This window comes from Simochromis diagramma, unplaced genomic scaffold (assembly GCF_900408965.1).
Source record: "Simochromis diagramma unplaced genomic scaffold, fSimDia1.1 OVJJ01000165.1, whole genome shotgun sequence".
Classification (NCBI taxonomy): Eukaryota; Metazoa; Chordata; class Actinopteri; order Cichliformes; family Cichlidae; genus Simochromis; species Simochromis diagramma.
In genome coordinates, this window is record NW_024387467.1 from 843,828 (window position 1) to 861,897 (window position 18,070).

The window sequence follows — 18,070 nt, forward strand, 5'->3', positions numbered from 1 at the left end:
TAAATATTTACAAACAGTTTTTAATAAATAAGACTTCCTGAATCCATTTCATGGGGGTTTAGGTGGTAGAAATAAGGTCACATTTCTAATGAAAAAGAACCAGTAAAGACGAGTGTGCATTTTCAAATAATGCAGTGTGTGTTCAGGAGGTATCTGGCCTTTTCCACTGCACCGCTGGCCTGGTAAATGAGTGACAGGTTGAAGGCAATCTCCCTCCTCAGATCAACCTGGTCACCTGGGATGCCCTGCAGGAAAAATAAGAAGACAAGGGGAGAGAAAGAGGCAAACATCCATCACTGTCCTAAAGGCTACGTTTGCACTGAGCAGCAAGTTGTGTTTTTACCCACCTCCAGTTTTTTTGCTGGTAGTAAAAGCGCCTTTTGGTAGTAATGCATAGCCAAGTGTGTGAGGCCCATTTGGTGCAGCGCTCGGCCTAGGTTGTACATACTCTCTTGACACTCTCCACGAAGCTCTACGTAACGCCACAGGAAGGAGAAACCCTGAGAGCACACGTTGGTTTTAAAAGAACAGACTATAGGACTGAACTGTGCACAGAAATAAACGAACTCTGTACCTGCAGCACCAGCGTGTGCCGTTTAGCCACAAACCTCTGAGATGCCATGTGGAAGAAGGTGAGACCTACAAACAGGCTGTGCAGTGGATTGCTGGGATGAGTCTGGAAGGCCTGAACATACTGACCTGAAAACACATCCAGTGTTTGAAAAATGTACTACTGTGCAAAGTGTGAACATAATCCCTAAACCCTTTACACCGCGCTCCAAGTTATTATGCAAATTGTGTTTAAGTGTCAAAGATTAAATAAACTGTTCTTCAATAAAAAACCATGGATGGGATTCTGTCTCAGGACTCTGTTTCACTGAAATCAACCTCGGACACCTGTGATCGTTAGTTTGCCAGCTGAGCCCAATTAAAGGAACAACTACTAAAGGAGGATGTTCCACATTATTAAGGAGGATGTTCCACATTATTAAGCAGGCCACCATTTTCAAGAAACAGAGGAATGAAAAAGGATCTCTGCTGCTGAGAAGTGTGAAATAGTTGAATGCCTTGGACACGTAACGAGATATTTCACAAATATTTCAGCGTGATCACCATCATGTTAAGAGATTTGTGAGTCAGAGCACACATGGGTCCGTGCAGGTAAAGGCACAATGATGAAGGTTTCAGACAAATGCATCAGATTAAGAGAGCAGCTGCTAAAAGGCCATCACAAAGCAGCAAACACATGTTTGAAGCTGCTGGTGCCTCTGGAGCCCTGCGAACATCAAGCTGTAGGATCCTCCAGAGACCTGCAGCTGTGCATAAACCACCTCCAACCAATGCTCACAAGCAGAAACGGCTGCAGTGGGCCCAGAACTACAAGAAGACTCATTTTCAAACGGTCTTGGTCACTGATGAGTGCAGTGCAGCCCTGGATGGTCCAGATGGATGCAGAGGTGGACGGTTGGTGGACGGCCACCGTGTCCCAACAAGGCTGCATCGTCAGCGAGGAGGTGGAGTCACGTTTGAGCTGGAATCACAGGGAGAGAGCTGGTCGGCCCCTTTAGGGTCCCTGAAGGAGTGAAAATGACCTCTGCAGAGGATGTGGAGTTTCTGACTGACCACTTTCTTCCATGGTAGAAAGAGAAGAACTGTGCCTTCTGCAACACAACCATCTTCATGCAACACAATGCACCACCTCATGCTACAAGGAACACCTCTGCATCATTGGCTGCTGTCGGCGTAAAGGGAGAGAAACTCACGGTGTGGTCCCCATTCCTCCCTGACTTCAATCCTATTGGGAACCTTTGGAACATCCTCAAGCAAACAAATATGAGGGCGGGAGGCCGTTCACATCCAAACAGCAGCTCCGGGAGGCTATTCTGACATCCTGCAAACACATTCAAGCAGAAACTTTCCAGTTCCATGGATGCAAGAATTGTAAAACTGCTATCAAATAAGGGGTCCTGTGTTAATGTGTAACTTGACCTGTTAAGGTGTTTCTGATTTCAGTAAATATGATCTAATGCTGCAAATTCAACAAATGACCATTTTCAATTCTCTACAACCTGTAAAATCTTTTGAAACTCTGTGTGCGTAATAATTTGGAACAGTGTGTTTCAAGTTTTGTATTTTTGAAAAACACTGTTTTCATCGGGAGTTTAGTTCAGTAACATTTGAATTATACTCTAATGGCTGATGACTCGAAAATGATGCCGACTGTCATTTAAATCGACTATGTAGGAAAAACAGAGAAAAATATCATAATAATTTGGAACACGGTGTAATTCAACAACTTGTGAGATTTAACGGAGACCTCTAAAAATGTCAAAAAAGACAAAACTGCTAGACTGTTAATTATTGATTTAAATGTTGGGATCAAATCTCTTTGGCACTCAAAGCATCTTTTTAGTGTTTTATATCATTTTAAGCAATGTTACTTTACCAATATGTGTCCAGTTGCTTGGATATTGTTATAAAACACATTTTAATTCACATAATTCTCTTTCAATGCAAAGCAGTGTTGGAGGTATGTGATCATCGACATCTGCAATCAAGAACAAGCTAATAAGCAAAACTTGATGACATTAGTTTGAGAGGTGTGGCGTAAGCAAAGGAAGGGCTCCTTTAAAATGCTGGTGCACATCAGTGGCAGATCACACGTTCCTCTTAAAATGACAACAACATGACGCGGTCCCTGATTATAGCGCTGGATGCTGTGATGGTCGTCACACTCCAAAGTGGTCTAAAATCAATCATGTAAGATATGCTGAAGTACGGTAGTGATGTTAAACGTTTTTATCATCTCTAGTTAGTCGATTCGTGTGCGAGTACCAAGAGCATGTTTGAAGCTCCCTGACACCATGGCGTTATGTCCGCAGAGAACACAGAGGGCGTGATTGTCAGGATGTTTAAACAGCATGCGCAGACAGAAGCGATGGTGGCGCTGGTGCTGCGACGTTATTGTCAGCTGCAGAGAGTTAAAACAAACAAAAACAAACAACAAACAAAACATTTGTTTACAAAATCTTTCCACCAAATTCAGGCACCAATCTATGCTTTTGATTCATTTGAATATTTAGTATTAGCAGTAAATCCCCATACAGACTATGACAATGCATCAGAGGCTCTCTGGTTAATAAATAAATCAACTGTGCAAAGACGGTAAAAATGAAAGAGTCAAAATTCAAGATAAGTGGTCGTTTCAGAAGAAAGCAGGCACATTTCATGAGGACAAACTTTCCTGCTTCTCATTAAGAAGTGTAGTGACGCATTTCCTGAATACAAACAAATACTTTTAAATATATTTAAAAGTTTGTCCTCACAAATGTGCCGCTTTAATTCCTAGAAAGAGTTTAGTAAAATAGTTTCTCCTTTAGTGATCCTCTATTCTGCCGACACACAAGCAGACCTGGTTAAAAATATTCCAAAGCTGAGGCAGAGCCACATTTTCCAACAGCATCAGTCTGTTGAGAGGAAAAACAGAGAAATGTTATATTTATTATAATTGTGGCATGCTCTTTATGCCAGGCCACGCCCATATTAACTACCTGATGTAGTTGTAGGCCTTGTAATAGTTGTGGTCCAGGATTGTGGCAGACAGGCCAATGAACTCCAGTTCTTTCCTCCTGGGCTTGTTGTCATAGAACGAGTAGAACTCCATGGCCGAATCCACAAGCATCTCCGCCTCCTCGAAGCGCTGCACCTCACACAGCGTCAGCACACAGCTCAGCAGCAGCTGCCACCAGTCCTCTTTGGACAGGACGTTGGTTTTACCTGATGACAGTGACAAAGTGAAATCCAGCGACCAGACCAACTGCGGGCTCTACCTTGTAGCCAAGTACGATGCAGACAAAGATAACATACCAGTGTTGTCCAGATAGGCCGTTTCATGGTCAGCAATCTCTGGTAGCATGTCTTCGACCTTCACGAGCCTCAGGTGATTCTCACCCGACACGTTTACAGAGCTCACACACACCTTAGCTCGCTGCATGGCCACCTATAAACATGCATGCGTTATGCACCTTTGAATGACTCTCAGAACGCAATGAAATGTGCGCAACAAAAACAAAAAATGGAGCATTTATTTGTTCAAATTCACCTTCTCTCACAGTAACCTCATTGTTGAGGAGAACTCTCAGTAAACAAACTACAGTAAAAAGCCCGTCTTATCAACTTTGAGGTGTTTGTCCTTTTTCCCTGTCGGGTACAAAATAACTTGAATGATAAAAATGTTTGTTAAGAAAAACCAAACAATTACATATGAAGAACAACAAACTGAACTTACACTAAAGTTGTGTTTACACCGTTAGCCATTTGTACTTGTGTCAATATCACTGACAGACAGAGCAGTCACAGTTCTCCTGGTAAGTGCATTAAGATTGTTGGTCTAGTATATATTTACTTATTGATCCTATCCCAGCTGTCACAGGGCGAGAGGCGGGGCACATCCTGGACAGGTCGCCAGTCTGTCGCAGGGCTCAGAGACAATCGTTCGCACTCACATTCACACCTGTGGGCAATTTAGAATAATCAATGAACCTGTCCCCACAAACTGCATGTGTTTGGACTGAACCCACAAACACAGAAGGACCTGATGGTGGAATGAACTCAGGCCCTTCTTGCTGTGCAGCAGCAGTGCTAACCACCAACTACTGAATTATGAAATATTAATGCAATAACCCAGCTGCTAATGCGAACTAGTTAACATAAGTTACAAATTAGCTCTGATCCAGTCGAAGCAGCCGAACGTTCCTCCTAAATTCAAAGCATCCAAGTAGTTCTGCATTTTTTCAAAACTTCTAAGATCATTCCCTCTTTGATTTCACTGACACTTGGCTAGACTGCAGAGCTGAGGTCAAACGTAGTGTATTCTATATGTGGAACAGTTGTACCAACTCCTTTGACTCTGTCAGAGAGGAAAACGCATTCTTTATAGCCGCAGTATGAATAAAAACAGAATATTTGTGGTGGCCATCTCTCAGCCTCCTATTGCTTCAATCTGAAACTCCAACGTAGCTTCGTTTTAGAGTTCTCACATTCACAAACGTATTCATGCTGCCCGTCCAGCAGGGTGACGACGACCCCCCATCATGAGCGGCTGACGGGTAAAAAGCAACCGTAAAGTGTGTTACCTTGAGGAGCATCGAGATCATGGTGATCACAGTGTCCAGGTAGTCCTGCATTTTCCCCTGTGTCTTCAGGAGCGTAGAGCGATGGAGCAAAAGCTTTAACTCCTACAAACACAGAGATGTACAAAAGCAGTTACCAAACAGCATAGCATCCCCAAATGCTGCAGGTGATGGTTTTCCTTTTTCCAGCTGGTAACCAGACTACGTGTTCTTGACTCTAATCTCAGCTCAGGTCTGGAAAGCACAGAAATCTTGTGTTTAACCAGAATCCAAGTAAACTATGAAAGCAGGTAAACTGCTGTGGGTCAAACACGCATGTAAGCTCTGAGGAGTCGTGCATTAAACAATGAAGCAATGAGGGGGATGTGGGCAGGAAGTCGTTTGCTCACTCTGCATCATATTACCACTAACAGTTGGTAACTAACTACCAGACTCGCCAGGCTCCAAATCCAACTCACTATTGTGCTCTCCACACCTAATCACTTCAATGGCTCACGTCTAAGCTGAGAGAAGCCAAAAGTGGCACCCACCCACTTCACATCACTACACTATCTCACCCATTGTTGCTTCAAGTTCCCAAATACATTCACTTTCCGTGGTCTCTGGTCACTGATTACAGCTTCAGTGGGGATGCCCCTTTATAAGGTGTGACTGTCAGTGCCTCCTGACAGGACAGAGGTTTGCACTCCTTTTCCCCTTTGGTGTTACCAGAATATGTCCATGAAAAAGACCTCTAAAAACCCTCCATGACATTTCAGGAACATTGTAAATGTAAGAAAATGCAACCTAACGTGATAATGCAAAAAGCAAAAACAAAGATCCCCTGCCTTTTGTGCGGCTGAAGAATCGTGTGCTAGTATGCTGCTATCATACATGGACTCCAGCGCCTTAAGGGCACAATCCATGCGGCCCAACTGTTGCTGCAGTGTGGCAAGGGAGAGCCGGGCCTCTAGGTGCTGCGGAGCCATCTCCACCACCTTGGTGTAGCTTTCTGCTGCTGCCTCCATGTGGCCCAAAGCCTTCAGACACTCTGCAGATGACAAAGGAAAGTGACAAAGACACATAACAGTGGTTTTCTTTTTCCAAGCCAGACCTGAAGTCAGACCTCGTTTAAGGTCTTGGCTTCTCTGTTGTTACAGAGTTTCACACATGAAGAATATTCGGGATGGAAGGTGAAATGTCTTTTTAGTCTAAGTTTGCAGACGCACCTCTTCCTTTAACATCATTCCCTTTTTGCTGGACCTACCTGCATGCCGCAACCAAACAACAGCCAGGTTGTACTTTTCAGATACGACGAGGGCAGTCAGCAGAGGCAGAGCAGACATGTACTTGCCCTCTTCCAGATACGCTTCACCGACATCCAGGTACAAGTCGCCGATCTCTTCTGGACTCTGCTCCATCAGTGTTGAAACCAAGCCCTATAAGCAAGAAGATTCTAAAATGAAATGATCTTTTAATAAAGACTTCATTAATAATCTGAGCTCTGTATGTTTTTGAGTCCTGTTTTACCTCGGTGGGTGCGTAGACATGTAGGTGTATGAAGCACACAATTAACTTGGTCCTCAGGTCCACTGGGACGCTGTCTGGTACCTGCACATCCACAATTTCACCTGGAAACAGCACACAACGACCAATCAGTAAAAAGAGTTCCCCAAAGACTCAGGCAATGATTCTTTCACGTCATTGGAGGATGTTTGGCCCACTCTACTTAGAGGGTTTTGAGACTGAATATCCTATTTGAAGTCATGCCAACGTGTCTCAGCAGGATTGCTGCCAAAGGTAGCATCCAGCCTTATGTTAAAATGATAGATGGTGCTAAACAGAGTTTATCTATTTGTGTTAACAGTAAATCACCTTTATTCTTAATCAAAGATAAAATGAAAGCATACGTTTGTTTAATATGTGGAATGAAAAGTTTGAGTAAAGAAATGTTTTAATGTCTGGATTTTCTGTGCGTGGACATGAAATACTGTGGAAAGACAGAAACTGTGATTCCACCCCTCATTAAATAATTCTGAATATAAGAAATGTTATCGAGTATGTTGCAAGTGTTAAACACACAATCACGAGTTACAGGTGATTTTGCTGATATAAAGCGATCGCTGCATGCATCTGTTGAAGTGTCTTTTGAGATCACTGAGTGCTCGAGTGTGGAAAACATTTTGAAAAACAACAACATCTAAACACATCCTGTTTACGCAAACGTAGTCACAGAGGCACCACTAAAGAAGCCACAACGAACGCTCACTTTGTGTCCTCATCTTTCTGCACTTCCTATAAGACGTCATGAAGGCTATGAGAGTTCTTCATATGATGAAGAACAGCCATGATGAGTTTGAATCCTCTTGTAAGGATGTAAATGTGCCTCATGTCGTTGCAACTTACCGCTCTCCTCTGCTGCAGCTTGTTCTTCCTTCTGTAACTGTGTCCCGTCTGCAGGTTGCTTCTCCTGGTCTTCGGTGCTCTCCTCTTTAATCTTCTCTTCTTGTGCTGGTGGAATAACATCTGAAGTGGATTCACTTCTGACCAAAACGATGCCTACAAACTGCACCAAGACCTAGGAGAGCAAACACGTGGAACGTTTATCCATTTAAACCGAAAACATATTTGTTCTCAGTCTAAACGGCAATAAAGTTTTTTTCCACAGAGACCCACCTGCAGGGCCTTGTTGTACTGCCGGTTGGTGATATAAAGCTCAGCGGCCATGTTGATAAAGTCATCACTGACCAGGTCGGGGTGTCGTGCCAAAGCTTCCTCAATCACACTCAGAGCTGAGGGCAGGTCACTGCTTTCATAGTAACTCCTAAACACGACCCACACAAGCAAATACCGATAACTGAACTGTCAAGGTGATAATCCAAGATCACATGGTTTGAGGTGACGGTATTTTAGGGGGGAAAACGAGAACATAGTTGATGTGTATATAAAAACACATACCATAGCATGTCAGTGTGTGTCCCTTACTTGGCCATGTCTTTGGAGAGCTGTATGAAGTGCTCTCCATCCTCCAGCGGCAGAAGTGACAGGATCCTGCGGTAGCCGTCCATGCACTGTTTGTGCTCTCCCAGGCGCATCTGCAGGCTGCAGCGCTCCCACAGATAGCGCACATTGGTAGGATCGTACTTGATAGCTGTGGAAATGGAGCAAGGCTTGAACCTAGAGAAGTATATAAATGATAACCAGCGTTTCCCTGGTCCCTGTTTGTTTTGCAGTGGTGGCTCATATTCCACAATTCAACAGTATGAGAAGCACCAACGATAGAAGGCGCAGGAGCAGTCATTTTTAAACCGCAGATTTGTCAGGACTTGACTGTTTTCTGTTGTACAAAGTTCACAGACACGTTTCAGATTTACACGTTGGACTTGTCTGCACTAAAACAGCTCGTCTCTGGATAGATTTGACAGCTCAAGTGGTACACAGGACTCATCCAGAGGAACACCTGCCCCATATTTAAGACCCCACACAATCCCTGACACCTTCTGACTTTGCTCTTACATCAGAAAAACCATTGTTCTTGTGCCGTTTGATCAGAAACTGTAGAGACAAACACACTTGATGTGTGTTACTTTTATTAGTTCATTTCTCAGCCCCTCAGGTGATTTGTTACTTTGCATGGCTCTTCCAATATTTATCCCACTAAGTAAATCCAGTCTGAGAGTTTTAAATATGCTGCAGCAATCACCCCAACTACAGACTGAGGAAATTACAGGGCTTATTACTGCAGCATAAATATAGCCATAGTAGTAGATATCACAAGGACCATGGGATTGAAGTACTGGCCCTGCAGTAATGAACATCCACTTCAACACAACAGGTAGGGACTGTGTTGTTCAACAGGTCCACCAACAGACAATAAACAGATGTGAAGTTCCAGTGGGAAGTGATGCGTGCCGGTCCGTGTCAGACTGACCTTTGCTGTAGCAGATGATGGCTTGCTGGATGTTGTCCTGCTCCAGAGACATTTCAGCCAGTCTGATCCACTCCTCGCAGTCCGAGGGGTTGAGGTGGGCGGCGATCAGGCCAAACTGCAGCGCTTTGCTCATGTCCTCTTCATCCTCATAGATCATAGCCAACGTGGAGAAAGGCTCATATGCCAGAGGAGCTGAGGGACAAAGAGAGAAGAGATTTGTTTTTAACTTTTCATAGTGTTTGAACACTAACTGGCACACAGACAAACCAAAGTTAGTGTCAACACAAACAGCGAGTGAATATATGCCTGTAAGGTCACGCAAACCCACTTCGTACCCTGTCTTATGATCTCCATACACATCAGGATGGCGTCCTCTTTCTCTCCTCTTGCATAGCGAATGTTGGCTTCTCCCATCAAGCCTCTCAGAGCCCGGGGCAGCTTGCTGCCATGACGACGCCCCTGTTCACATAGTTATATATTAACTAAGAACTGGAAAAACTCACCTAGGCATGACCGTTCGCCCGTCTCACCTTCATCATCTTCTTGTTTTCTCGATTCAGCTCCATCTCCAGTGCAAACACATCTCCTACAGTCACATCTTCTGCCATTTCTTTAGCTTCACTCTTCTTTCCCTGTTGTCTCCCCACTTGTCTTGGCCTCTTCCCTATCTCCTCTGCCTGCAACTCTTCTTTGTCTGCAATGTAATCCTTATCATGTGCATCATCGACATAGCTCAGGCTGTCCTGCTCTTCCTCCTCCTCCTCCTCCTCTGAAGATTGTGGTTCAGCAGTTTCTCCCAGCATGGAGGCAAAGGCCAGCTGGACTCCTGGGCTAACTCCATCCTCTGAGAAGACAGGAAAGCTGGTTTGAGTAACATTACCATACTTTGCATGCAATCCAGGATGGGAACCAAAGTAACCCAGTTTTTATAAGCAGTCTCTGACCAAAACAATAGCTTTATGAGCAACACTCAGTACTTTGTGGACCCTTAAGAACAGTAGTTATTATCTGTCATTTTTATTGATGTTGATATCAAATAAAAGGCAGTTTCAGACATTTTAACTTGTCAAAGTAGGAAAATCACAAGAGTTCCATTAAGAGAAATTCTGACCTGTTCAAGAAGCATGATAAAGGCGAAATAGTCCAGAACTGAAATCTATTAGTTTTTCCATTAGAGGAAAGATGATGGCAGGTTGGAATTTACATTTGGTGAATATGTTCATCCAGTTTTGATGTTCCAGTGATTTTTAAAACTTTGTTATATTCCTAAAACCATGACAATTACAACACACTCGCTCATGGGATTCAGTGTCGCTATCTATTGAAAGAAGGCTCCATTATTTACATTTCCAGAGCCACTGACAGAGAGAGATTACCGATCTTCGTTGAGATGAGTCCGGACGTCGACGGGAGCTCAGCGTCGTCCACATCTTCAGCTACCTCCCCTGACTGAGAGGTCAGAATGAAGGAAGTATATAATTGTATGTCAATGAAACGACCGTCCACACAAGTGGAGCACAAGTCCAAGTGATGCTGAGGAGTGATACTGCCTCAGCTAGACAGCTAACAGTTACTGAACTAACAACACAACTTACCTTGGCTTTCCGCTCGTCTCTCCTTCTGTCGAACTCTTCAAAAGTTATTCTACCCTCGAGGTAATCTATGAGCTCATTACTGAACCCAGACATGTTTCCCGCCACTTCAAACAAGCTGTCACATCAGTTTACGGACACATAAATCATGTGTACGACGCTGTACATCCGATACGTGACGTCCGCTAGCACTCTAAACTCAGACTGTAGCAAAAGTCAACATTAACTAACGTGAAACGGCAACCACGTGATCCTTCAAAAACTTCCGGGTTAGCGCTCTCAAAATAACAGCACAGGAAGTGCTGATTGGGCCATACCAAGTGCAGCTTTGTCATGGGGAGGATAATTAAATAATTCATTTTAAATTACGTTTCTTTTCTTTTGTTTTTGAATTGCAGTTGTGCTTAAAATACAAAGCACAAATGTTCAGTATTATTAATCTAAAATAACTGTAAAACTAACTGTTTCTGTTTCTTTGTGGTCAGATGATTTGTCAGTATTTGTGTTCCCTGTTGTTGCTGCACTCCGTCCCATTGTAGAAAACGAAACATTTCCCGTTTGTGTGAGCTGTCACGTTGTTGTTGTTTTTTTGTTTTTATTTTATTTTATTTTTATTTTATTATTTTTTTTATTAGTAATCTTAACATACAAACAAAATGCACCATATATTACAGATTGAGAGAATAAACATTCCTTACATATTAGCAACTTCCATACATGGGAAAAAGAAAATATACAGATTATTAACTCACTAAATCAAAATCTTCCACAAAGGAAACAAAAAAAGCAGCCTTTTTCTTTTTAACTAAGGTCAAAGATTTAACCAACAGGTTTAAATCGTTTTTCCAGTAAGCTAGTGTTGGTTTAGTCTTAAAAAACGACATTTATGTATAAATTGCTTGCACAAGATTAATAACACATTAACACCATAATTAGCTTTCTTTTCTTTCAAAAACACTCCAAACAATATCATATTTAAGGTAAATGGGGTAATTTGAATCCCACTGGAATAAAGCCAGGTATGAAAATCCAACCAAAATATTTGTATAAAATTGCACAAAAAGAATAGATGGTCCAAATCCTCCTCTTCTGTTTCACAAAATACACACTTACCAGTTTCTATTTTGAATCTATCACCAAGGAGTCTATTTGTCGGGTAAATTTTATTCAAGATTTTAAATTGGACTTGTTTCCCTTTAGGAGCTGTCACGTTGTGCTTTTGTGACATTAGATGGAGTGGCTGCTTCGAACTCCCACGCACACAACTTGGACCTCGTTAAAAATAATATATATACATGTATGTACAGACGCACACATTTATAAAGAGGGAAATGTGAATGATTTTGGTGTCATGAATGTTGCTTTAAAGCTAAAACTGTTTAAATCTTTTCTTAATAACAAGCAGTCAGTTTGATCAACAGGCTCTTCTCTACTGAGATTTATAAACAGAAGTTCACATAACAGACCAGTATGGACTATAGATGTGTTATTATTAATAGAAAATTTGAATGAAAAGGGAGTTTTCCAAAGGTTTTTGGGAAATATCACATTTCATGAATCATATTTGTGATGTGTTACTGGGTGAAGAACTTGGTTTGAGAGTCAGTCTTCACTGTAATCCTAAAATATACAAGGTGATAAAAGCAATGCCAGTTCCTCTAAAATGGTTAGAGAAGATCTGCTGCACTGTCCCTAGTTTGAGCAAACTCAGCATTCAATATATTGAATTTAGTGACTGAAAAATCTCCAAATTTATTAGAATGACTTTAGTCAAAGATTTTTTTAAATCGCTCTGCATCTTTTTTTTTCTTTCCTTTTCTTTTTTTCAATTTTGTATTTTTTTTTAAAATCTTTTATATATTTATCTTTAATACTTAAAGTTACAAAAACGTACCTGCTCGACTTGCATTGTTACAATACGACACTGCATTCAAGTTTCTGCGTGACTGCTGCAGCTGCAGTGAAAGCGCTGCAACCCAATTTTACAGCATCAAGCGAGAAATTAGAATCAAACTTATGAGAAAGGAGACTTTGAACACAAATAAGTGTGATGAAAACTATTAGTAATGCTAGAAAGCATCTGGAGTTCGACACCTGTGGCCTAAGCTGATCCTGCAAGTATTCAGTGGGGTTCAGGTCAGGACTGCAGACAGGAGTTAATAGAAGATAAAAGCAGAAAGGTGTTTGGCATTGGCAGAGAAGATTTTTAAGGTTTTTCATGGGCACAACCCACATATTTCTTTACAAATGTCACACTATTTAAAGGTGGACAAAAATAAAAAACCCACAAAAACAAACAAAGGCTTTCAGATTTATCAATTTATTGCATTTATTGATTATTGTTATAATTCTTAATAAGAACCACTGTTACAACAAATCGATCAAACACAAATGTCCTTACTAGGTGATACGTATAAACTGGTCGTGAATGGAAGCACTTTACTGTGGTGCTTTCCAGCTTGGGAGAAACATGTAGCTGAGGTCCCAAAGCCAACAATGCACGGCTTGAGTAGTAACTGGAAGAAGGAAAAATATTAACCTCAGCAACTTCACTTTCAGTGTTGTATATGTTGCTATGCTAGATGTGGCAGTTAGCTGCAGCTCATAGGTGTCAAACTCTGGCCCGCGGGCCAAATTTGGCTCACAGCCTAATTACATTTGGCCCACGAAGCCATACAAAATTACTATTAGAGCTGGCCTGCCATTATTATACAGTGCATGTACTGCTAATAGTACAATTCCCAGAATGCTCTGTTGGTGTTTTGGCCCGTCAGTCACGACAGGACTCATTAGCACCCTCTCCTCTGTTGACCATAGTCATAGCAACCATGCAAATACTGCCATGCTACAGATCCCAAAATGGCTAAAAGAATAAAAATAGGAGCAGGTGGGAGAATATGATGAAAATATGATGAATGATAACATTTAATTCAGAAGGCTGCAAATACAGTTTTTATTTAAGAAATGAATTCCACTGATGTGTTATTTAATTGGAACTTTGATTTTGCATGTGTGCAATATTAAGTTATATATACGTTTATATAAGTGATATATATTGTTTAGTATTAAGCTTTGCTTGTTCCATACTGTTTGAGTCCATAAGAAAAGATTCCTTGTTATATTTGGAGGAAGATTTCTTTCCATGAATATTAACGTTAGCCCGCGACTTTGATCCAGTTCTGAATTTTGACCCACTGTGTGTTTGAGTTTGACACCCCTGCTGTAGCTATACAGCAACATAGCTTAGCAAAAGACATCTTTATGCTTTTTTTTCTTTTAAAAAAATAGCTTTTGAAATGTGACAGTGTCATCCTGACTGGGTGCTGTCGCTACACTTCAGGCACACATTTACCTGTTACATGGTTACGAGCTATAGCGCTGCTACGGCACGCTGGATGTTTTTGCTTTTGTTTCAGCCTTTGTTAGTATATTTTCCTTCTTCAAGCAGTTATTCTTTATTAATTCAGACCTTGCCCCGTCCTCATATCAATGCCTTTCACATTCTCAACTTTTCATTTAAAAAAATATAAACAGCATACTGAATTCTGTGATTAACACAGTAATTCTCCTCCTGTAATTGAAATACTTCTAAGCGACCCCTGAAGGTCCCCGACCCTCACGTTTGGCACGTTTGGCGTAAGGAGGGGATGGAGGTGGGAGGTGTCAGTCAAATCAGTGATTTCGACGCTGAACGGGCTGCATGGTTCCCCACAGGAAGAACTGGTTTGGTTACAAACAAAAGTTCCTGAGCAGGAGCACAGCTCCATGTTCGGAGTACTGTTTGTTTGTTTCCGATCACGCAGCGTAGTTGGCGTATGTACCAACTAAGGATGAAGAGCAGGGATGCGAGGAAACGAGGAGATGGGATTTGAAGCGGTCCGGGCAAAGTAGATCTTTTAAATCGGAAACCTCACCGAGCAGCAGACAGAACGAGGATGGACCATGATTTATAAACGGGAGCCGTAAGAAGCAAACGTTTTAAGAGGTGCTGCTTCCCTTGTTGGGTTACGAGCAGGCGGCGGGGTTGCGCCTGGTTCTGGACGGCGGATTCCGCTGATGAGGGATCTGTTGTGTCAGGGCCGTGAGGAGGCCTGTTGTCCTTCAGTGCGCGACGTGTTTTCGCCGCTCTCAGCGTGTAAACGACGGGTTGTTTTTGTTTTTCAAAGCAAAGGTACGGAAGGCGTCTCTATATATGCAATAACACACTTCTTGTAGCACAACAGAGTATGCGTTTATGAGAAGAACCTCAACAGCTGGGTTTAACTGTTGTTTTGTTCCCGTTAGCGCTGCATGATCCCATTTTCTTTAGGCAACAGTCTGACTCTGACGAGGTTGCTATTGTGAGCGGATGAAGTCATTCTTCGATCCATTTGTAGCAGCAGCAACAAATAAATCTGTAATTAGCCACAGCACACACAGCACACGCTTTAGCCTCGAGTATCCGCTTCATTTATTGCTGTCAGGAGGAAAAGCTGCAGGAGCAAAGGAGGAGTTAAGGAGTTAAACCTGTTATCAGAAGCATTCTCTGCAAGAACGACGTTCTTGCACATATGCAGACAGGTTTTGGTCCACTTGTCTCTACAGAAACTGTAAATCCTTTGGGCTTATGGGCTGCTGCTCAGCACCTCAAAGCTTTAGCCCCTCCACATATTGTCTTTCCACTTTGACTCTTGTCATCGTCATGCTGGAGACGCATCGATTCACTGTTCTTACTGTTTTGGAAGTTCTCCTACTTTACAGTACATGGGACAGTGAAGCCATCCTGTCCCCTTAGCAGGAAAACAGCCCCAGAACATGATGGTTCCACCTCCATGCTTGATGGTGGGGATGTTGTTCTTTGGGTCATACTCAGTATTTCTTTGCCTCCAAACACAGTTGATGCCAAAGCGCCCGATTTCATCTGACCACAGCACTTTGTCCCAAACGTTCTCTGAATCATTTAAAGGTTAACTGGCAAACTTTAAATGGGTCTGTACACGTACCTTCTTGAGCAGGGCCCTCGCAGGTGCTGCAGTCTGTTACAGCAAAGTGTGTTACCAGCAGTGTTCTTGGTGACTGGAGACCCAACTTCCATTAGATCCTCAACAAGCTCCTTCAGTGTAGTTTTGCGTTGAAGTTGCACATTTCTCATGATCATTCCAGACCCAACGATGGTCTGGAGATTGATGGTCATTTTATATTTCTAACATTTTCTAATAATCCTAAAAAAACAGTGCTCACCACCTCACCAAATGTTTTGCTGGTGGTCTTGTAGTTTGTTTTAGCCTTGTGCATGTCTAGAACCCCAACCAATCACAGCAGATGGCCCCGCCCCTCCCTGAGCCTGGTTCTGCCGGAGGTTTCTTCCTGTTAAAAGGGAGTTTTTCCTTCCCACTGTCGCCAAAGTGCTTGCTCATAGGGGGTCATATGATTGTTGGGTTTTTCTCTGTATCTATGAAGCGCCTTGAGGCGACTTTTGTTGTGATTTGGCGCTATATAAATAAAATTGAATAGAATTGAATAAAGCTTGTCCCTGACACAGCTGTTTGGTCTTGTTGTGGTTTTGGAGAAGTTGAAATAGATGAAACTGAATCTGTCGACAGGTGTGCTTCACCATCACTTAGGTCACTCAGTGACTTGCAGATCAGTTTATAACTTTTATGCAATGATTTCCTTTCTTGACTCTGTCATTAAATGAAATTGTCCTAAAAAGAGAGAGACTGACTTTGTGTACACATTTACAAACTCAGCAGGGGATCAGGGCTTATTCTGAGGTTGACCTGAATGTGCACTGCAGTTCTGATTTGTTCCCCGTGTCCACTCGTCTGCTCAGGGTCTGAGCCTGACTGTGTAATCTGTATACAGTAAACTGTAGTATAAACCAAGGTTCTGTTTGCAGGTTGAGTGGCAACTTGTTTTTCTCTCCTTGGGTGAATGTGTGACTTTTTCACTAGCAAACTGGCAGCACTGTTCTGTGGTGTACTGAGCCTACCTTGGACAGCTGGGGCTATTGACTTGATACTTGATACCACTTCCTTTGCAGGACATCCTGCCCTGTTGTTACTTGAAGTAAATTCCTGACTGTCTTTTCTAATTTTCTTTTTTGATTTTAAACACAAACCTCAGTAAACGGCTGATTCTAGTCTGTGGGTAATATTAAAACTGCGAGTAGTTTTTATTTCCAGTTACATCAACATCCAGCCAATCAAACTGGCTGCAGTTCAAATCTTGTATTATTTTGCAGCTGTTGGTTATTTTAGCGAGTTTTCTGTTTATTACTCTGTCAAGTGATCACATAAGAAATACTTCCTAAGCAAGTAACAGTGAATATTCAAAAGGGTTAGCCCTACATGTCTTTTAAAATATAACTGCTCATTGGTTCCGGTTTAGAATTCAAGTGTTGTAACAGTTTAACAGGATACAATATCTGCCAAAAAAGCGAAAAAACCTTCCTTTGATTAAAAATTAGATTTCTTTTTGTAGAAATCGTTTCCCTAAATGCAAAAATAAATATTCACAAACACATTAATGTCAAATAAAATAAGTTTTACATATCATTTAAACTAAAGCACAAAATAAAAAAGCCTTTACTCTTCATGAAATGCTTTCTTAAATACTGAGGAGCCAGAAGCAGTTCTGAGAGTGTTGTGGCTCCTGGATGAGATAAAGTGGGTGTATGTTCATGGGTATATGCTTTTTGTGTGTGTGTGTGTGTGCGCGCCTGTGTGTTTTTGAATGAGTATGTGTGGCTGTAAGCCTTTACTGTGGTGGCAACAAGAAAGAAAACACGCTGTGCTTTGATGCAACATTAGGCTTAAATGTTAATAGTTTATTGTCCTGCCTAACAGCACCAGGTCAGTGGCGTTAACACAACTCAAATGTAATTTTTATATATTTATATTTCTATAACTCCACAAAACAATGTTCCTAAAGCCTTGAAATATAGATGGTCAAGCAGACCTGGTTACTGCAGGTATCACTATGACAGAAAAGATGCCCATTTTAAACATTATGTCACACTAAGTTAATAGTTCATCTGCGTACGTATGATTTAATTTAACGTCTGTAGTGTTACTGTAGACTTTTCACTGTGTAACATGAACTGCAGTGGATGGGAGGAGCTTCAAAGTAACTTTTCTTCATATTTAAGTTTTTGAAAAGCTGGTTTAATTAAGAACTCCCACCTGCTTTTTCCAAGTAAAGGATTTTGATTACAGTAACAAGCGCTTCTGTTTTGGATGCTAGTGGATGCTCAGCATCTCTGTGGCAGCTCTGCCTCTTTGTTTCCTGGCATTTGTGAGTAGACAGACTCCACACTGAAGGATGATAGCATATTCAGAGAGACCTATGGGCTGCTTGGGCTTAATATGTTTTACTCCAGGTCTGTTTTAGTGGCAAATGCAAGTGACATGCATGCTGTAGAGCTCTGGAGCTTTAGCTCAATAACAGTGTGTAGA

General features: G+C 41.9%; 2 protein-coding genes across 5 annotated transcripts in view; one reads left to right on the plus strand and one right to left on the minus strand.

Moving 5' to 3' along the window:
* On the minus strand, window positions 1-10,892 carry gtf3c3 (general transcription factor IIIC, polypeptide 3). 2 transcript variants are annotated; one of them, XM_040014777.1, is made up of 19 exons: window positions 10,638-10,891; window positions 10,419-10,491; window positions 9,573-9,886; window positions 9,378-9,501; window positions 9,043-9,234; window positions 8,097-8,262; window positions 7,788-7,935; window positions 7,518-7,689; window positions 6,642-6,742; window positions 6,379-6,550; window positions 5,960-6,162; window positions 5,136-5,237; window positions 3,868-4,000; window positions 3,552-3,777; window positions 3,413-3,467; window positions 2,836-2,971; window positions 575-699; window positions 348-500; window positions 1-245 (listed from the first exon to the last, which is right to left on the minus strand). In XM_040014777.1, exons 1-19 carry the CDS (start codon window positions 10,728-10,730, stop codon window positions 123-125), a joined length of 2,811 nt encoding a protein of 936 aa, XP_039870711.1. In that variant the 5' UTR covers window positions 10,731-10,891; the 3' UTR covers window positions 1-122. The 2 variants fall into 2 exon arrangements, 1 of the variants encoding a protein (XP_039870711.1); XR_005693724.1 differs by having other exon boundaries at window positions 165-245; window positions 348-472; window positions 10,638-10,892.
* A 3,402-nt stretch (window positions 10,893-14,294) lies between these two features.
* The window catches only part of hecw2b (HECT, C2 and WW domain containing E3 ubiquitin protein ligase 2b), a 63,173-nt gene continuing 59,397 nt past the window's right edge, over window positions 14,295-18,070 (plus strand). For all 3 annotated transcript variants that reach the window (XM_040014772.1, XM_040014775.1, XM_040014773.1), the window contains exon 1: window positions 14,295-14,805. The gene's annotated coding sequence lies outside the window, so the exon portion shown is untranslated. The remainder of the gene's footprint in view (window positions 14,806-18,070) is intronic.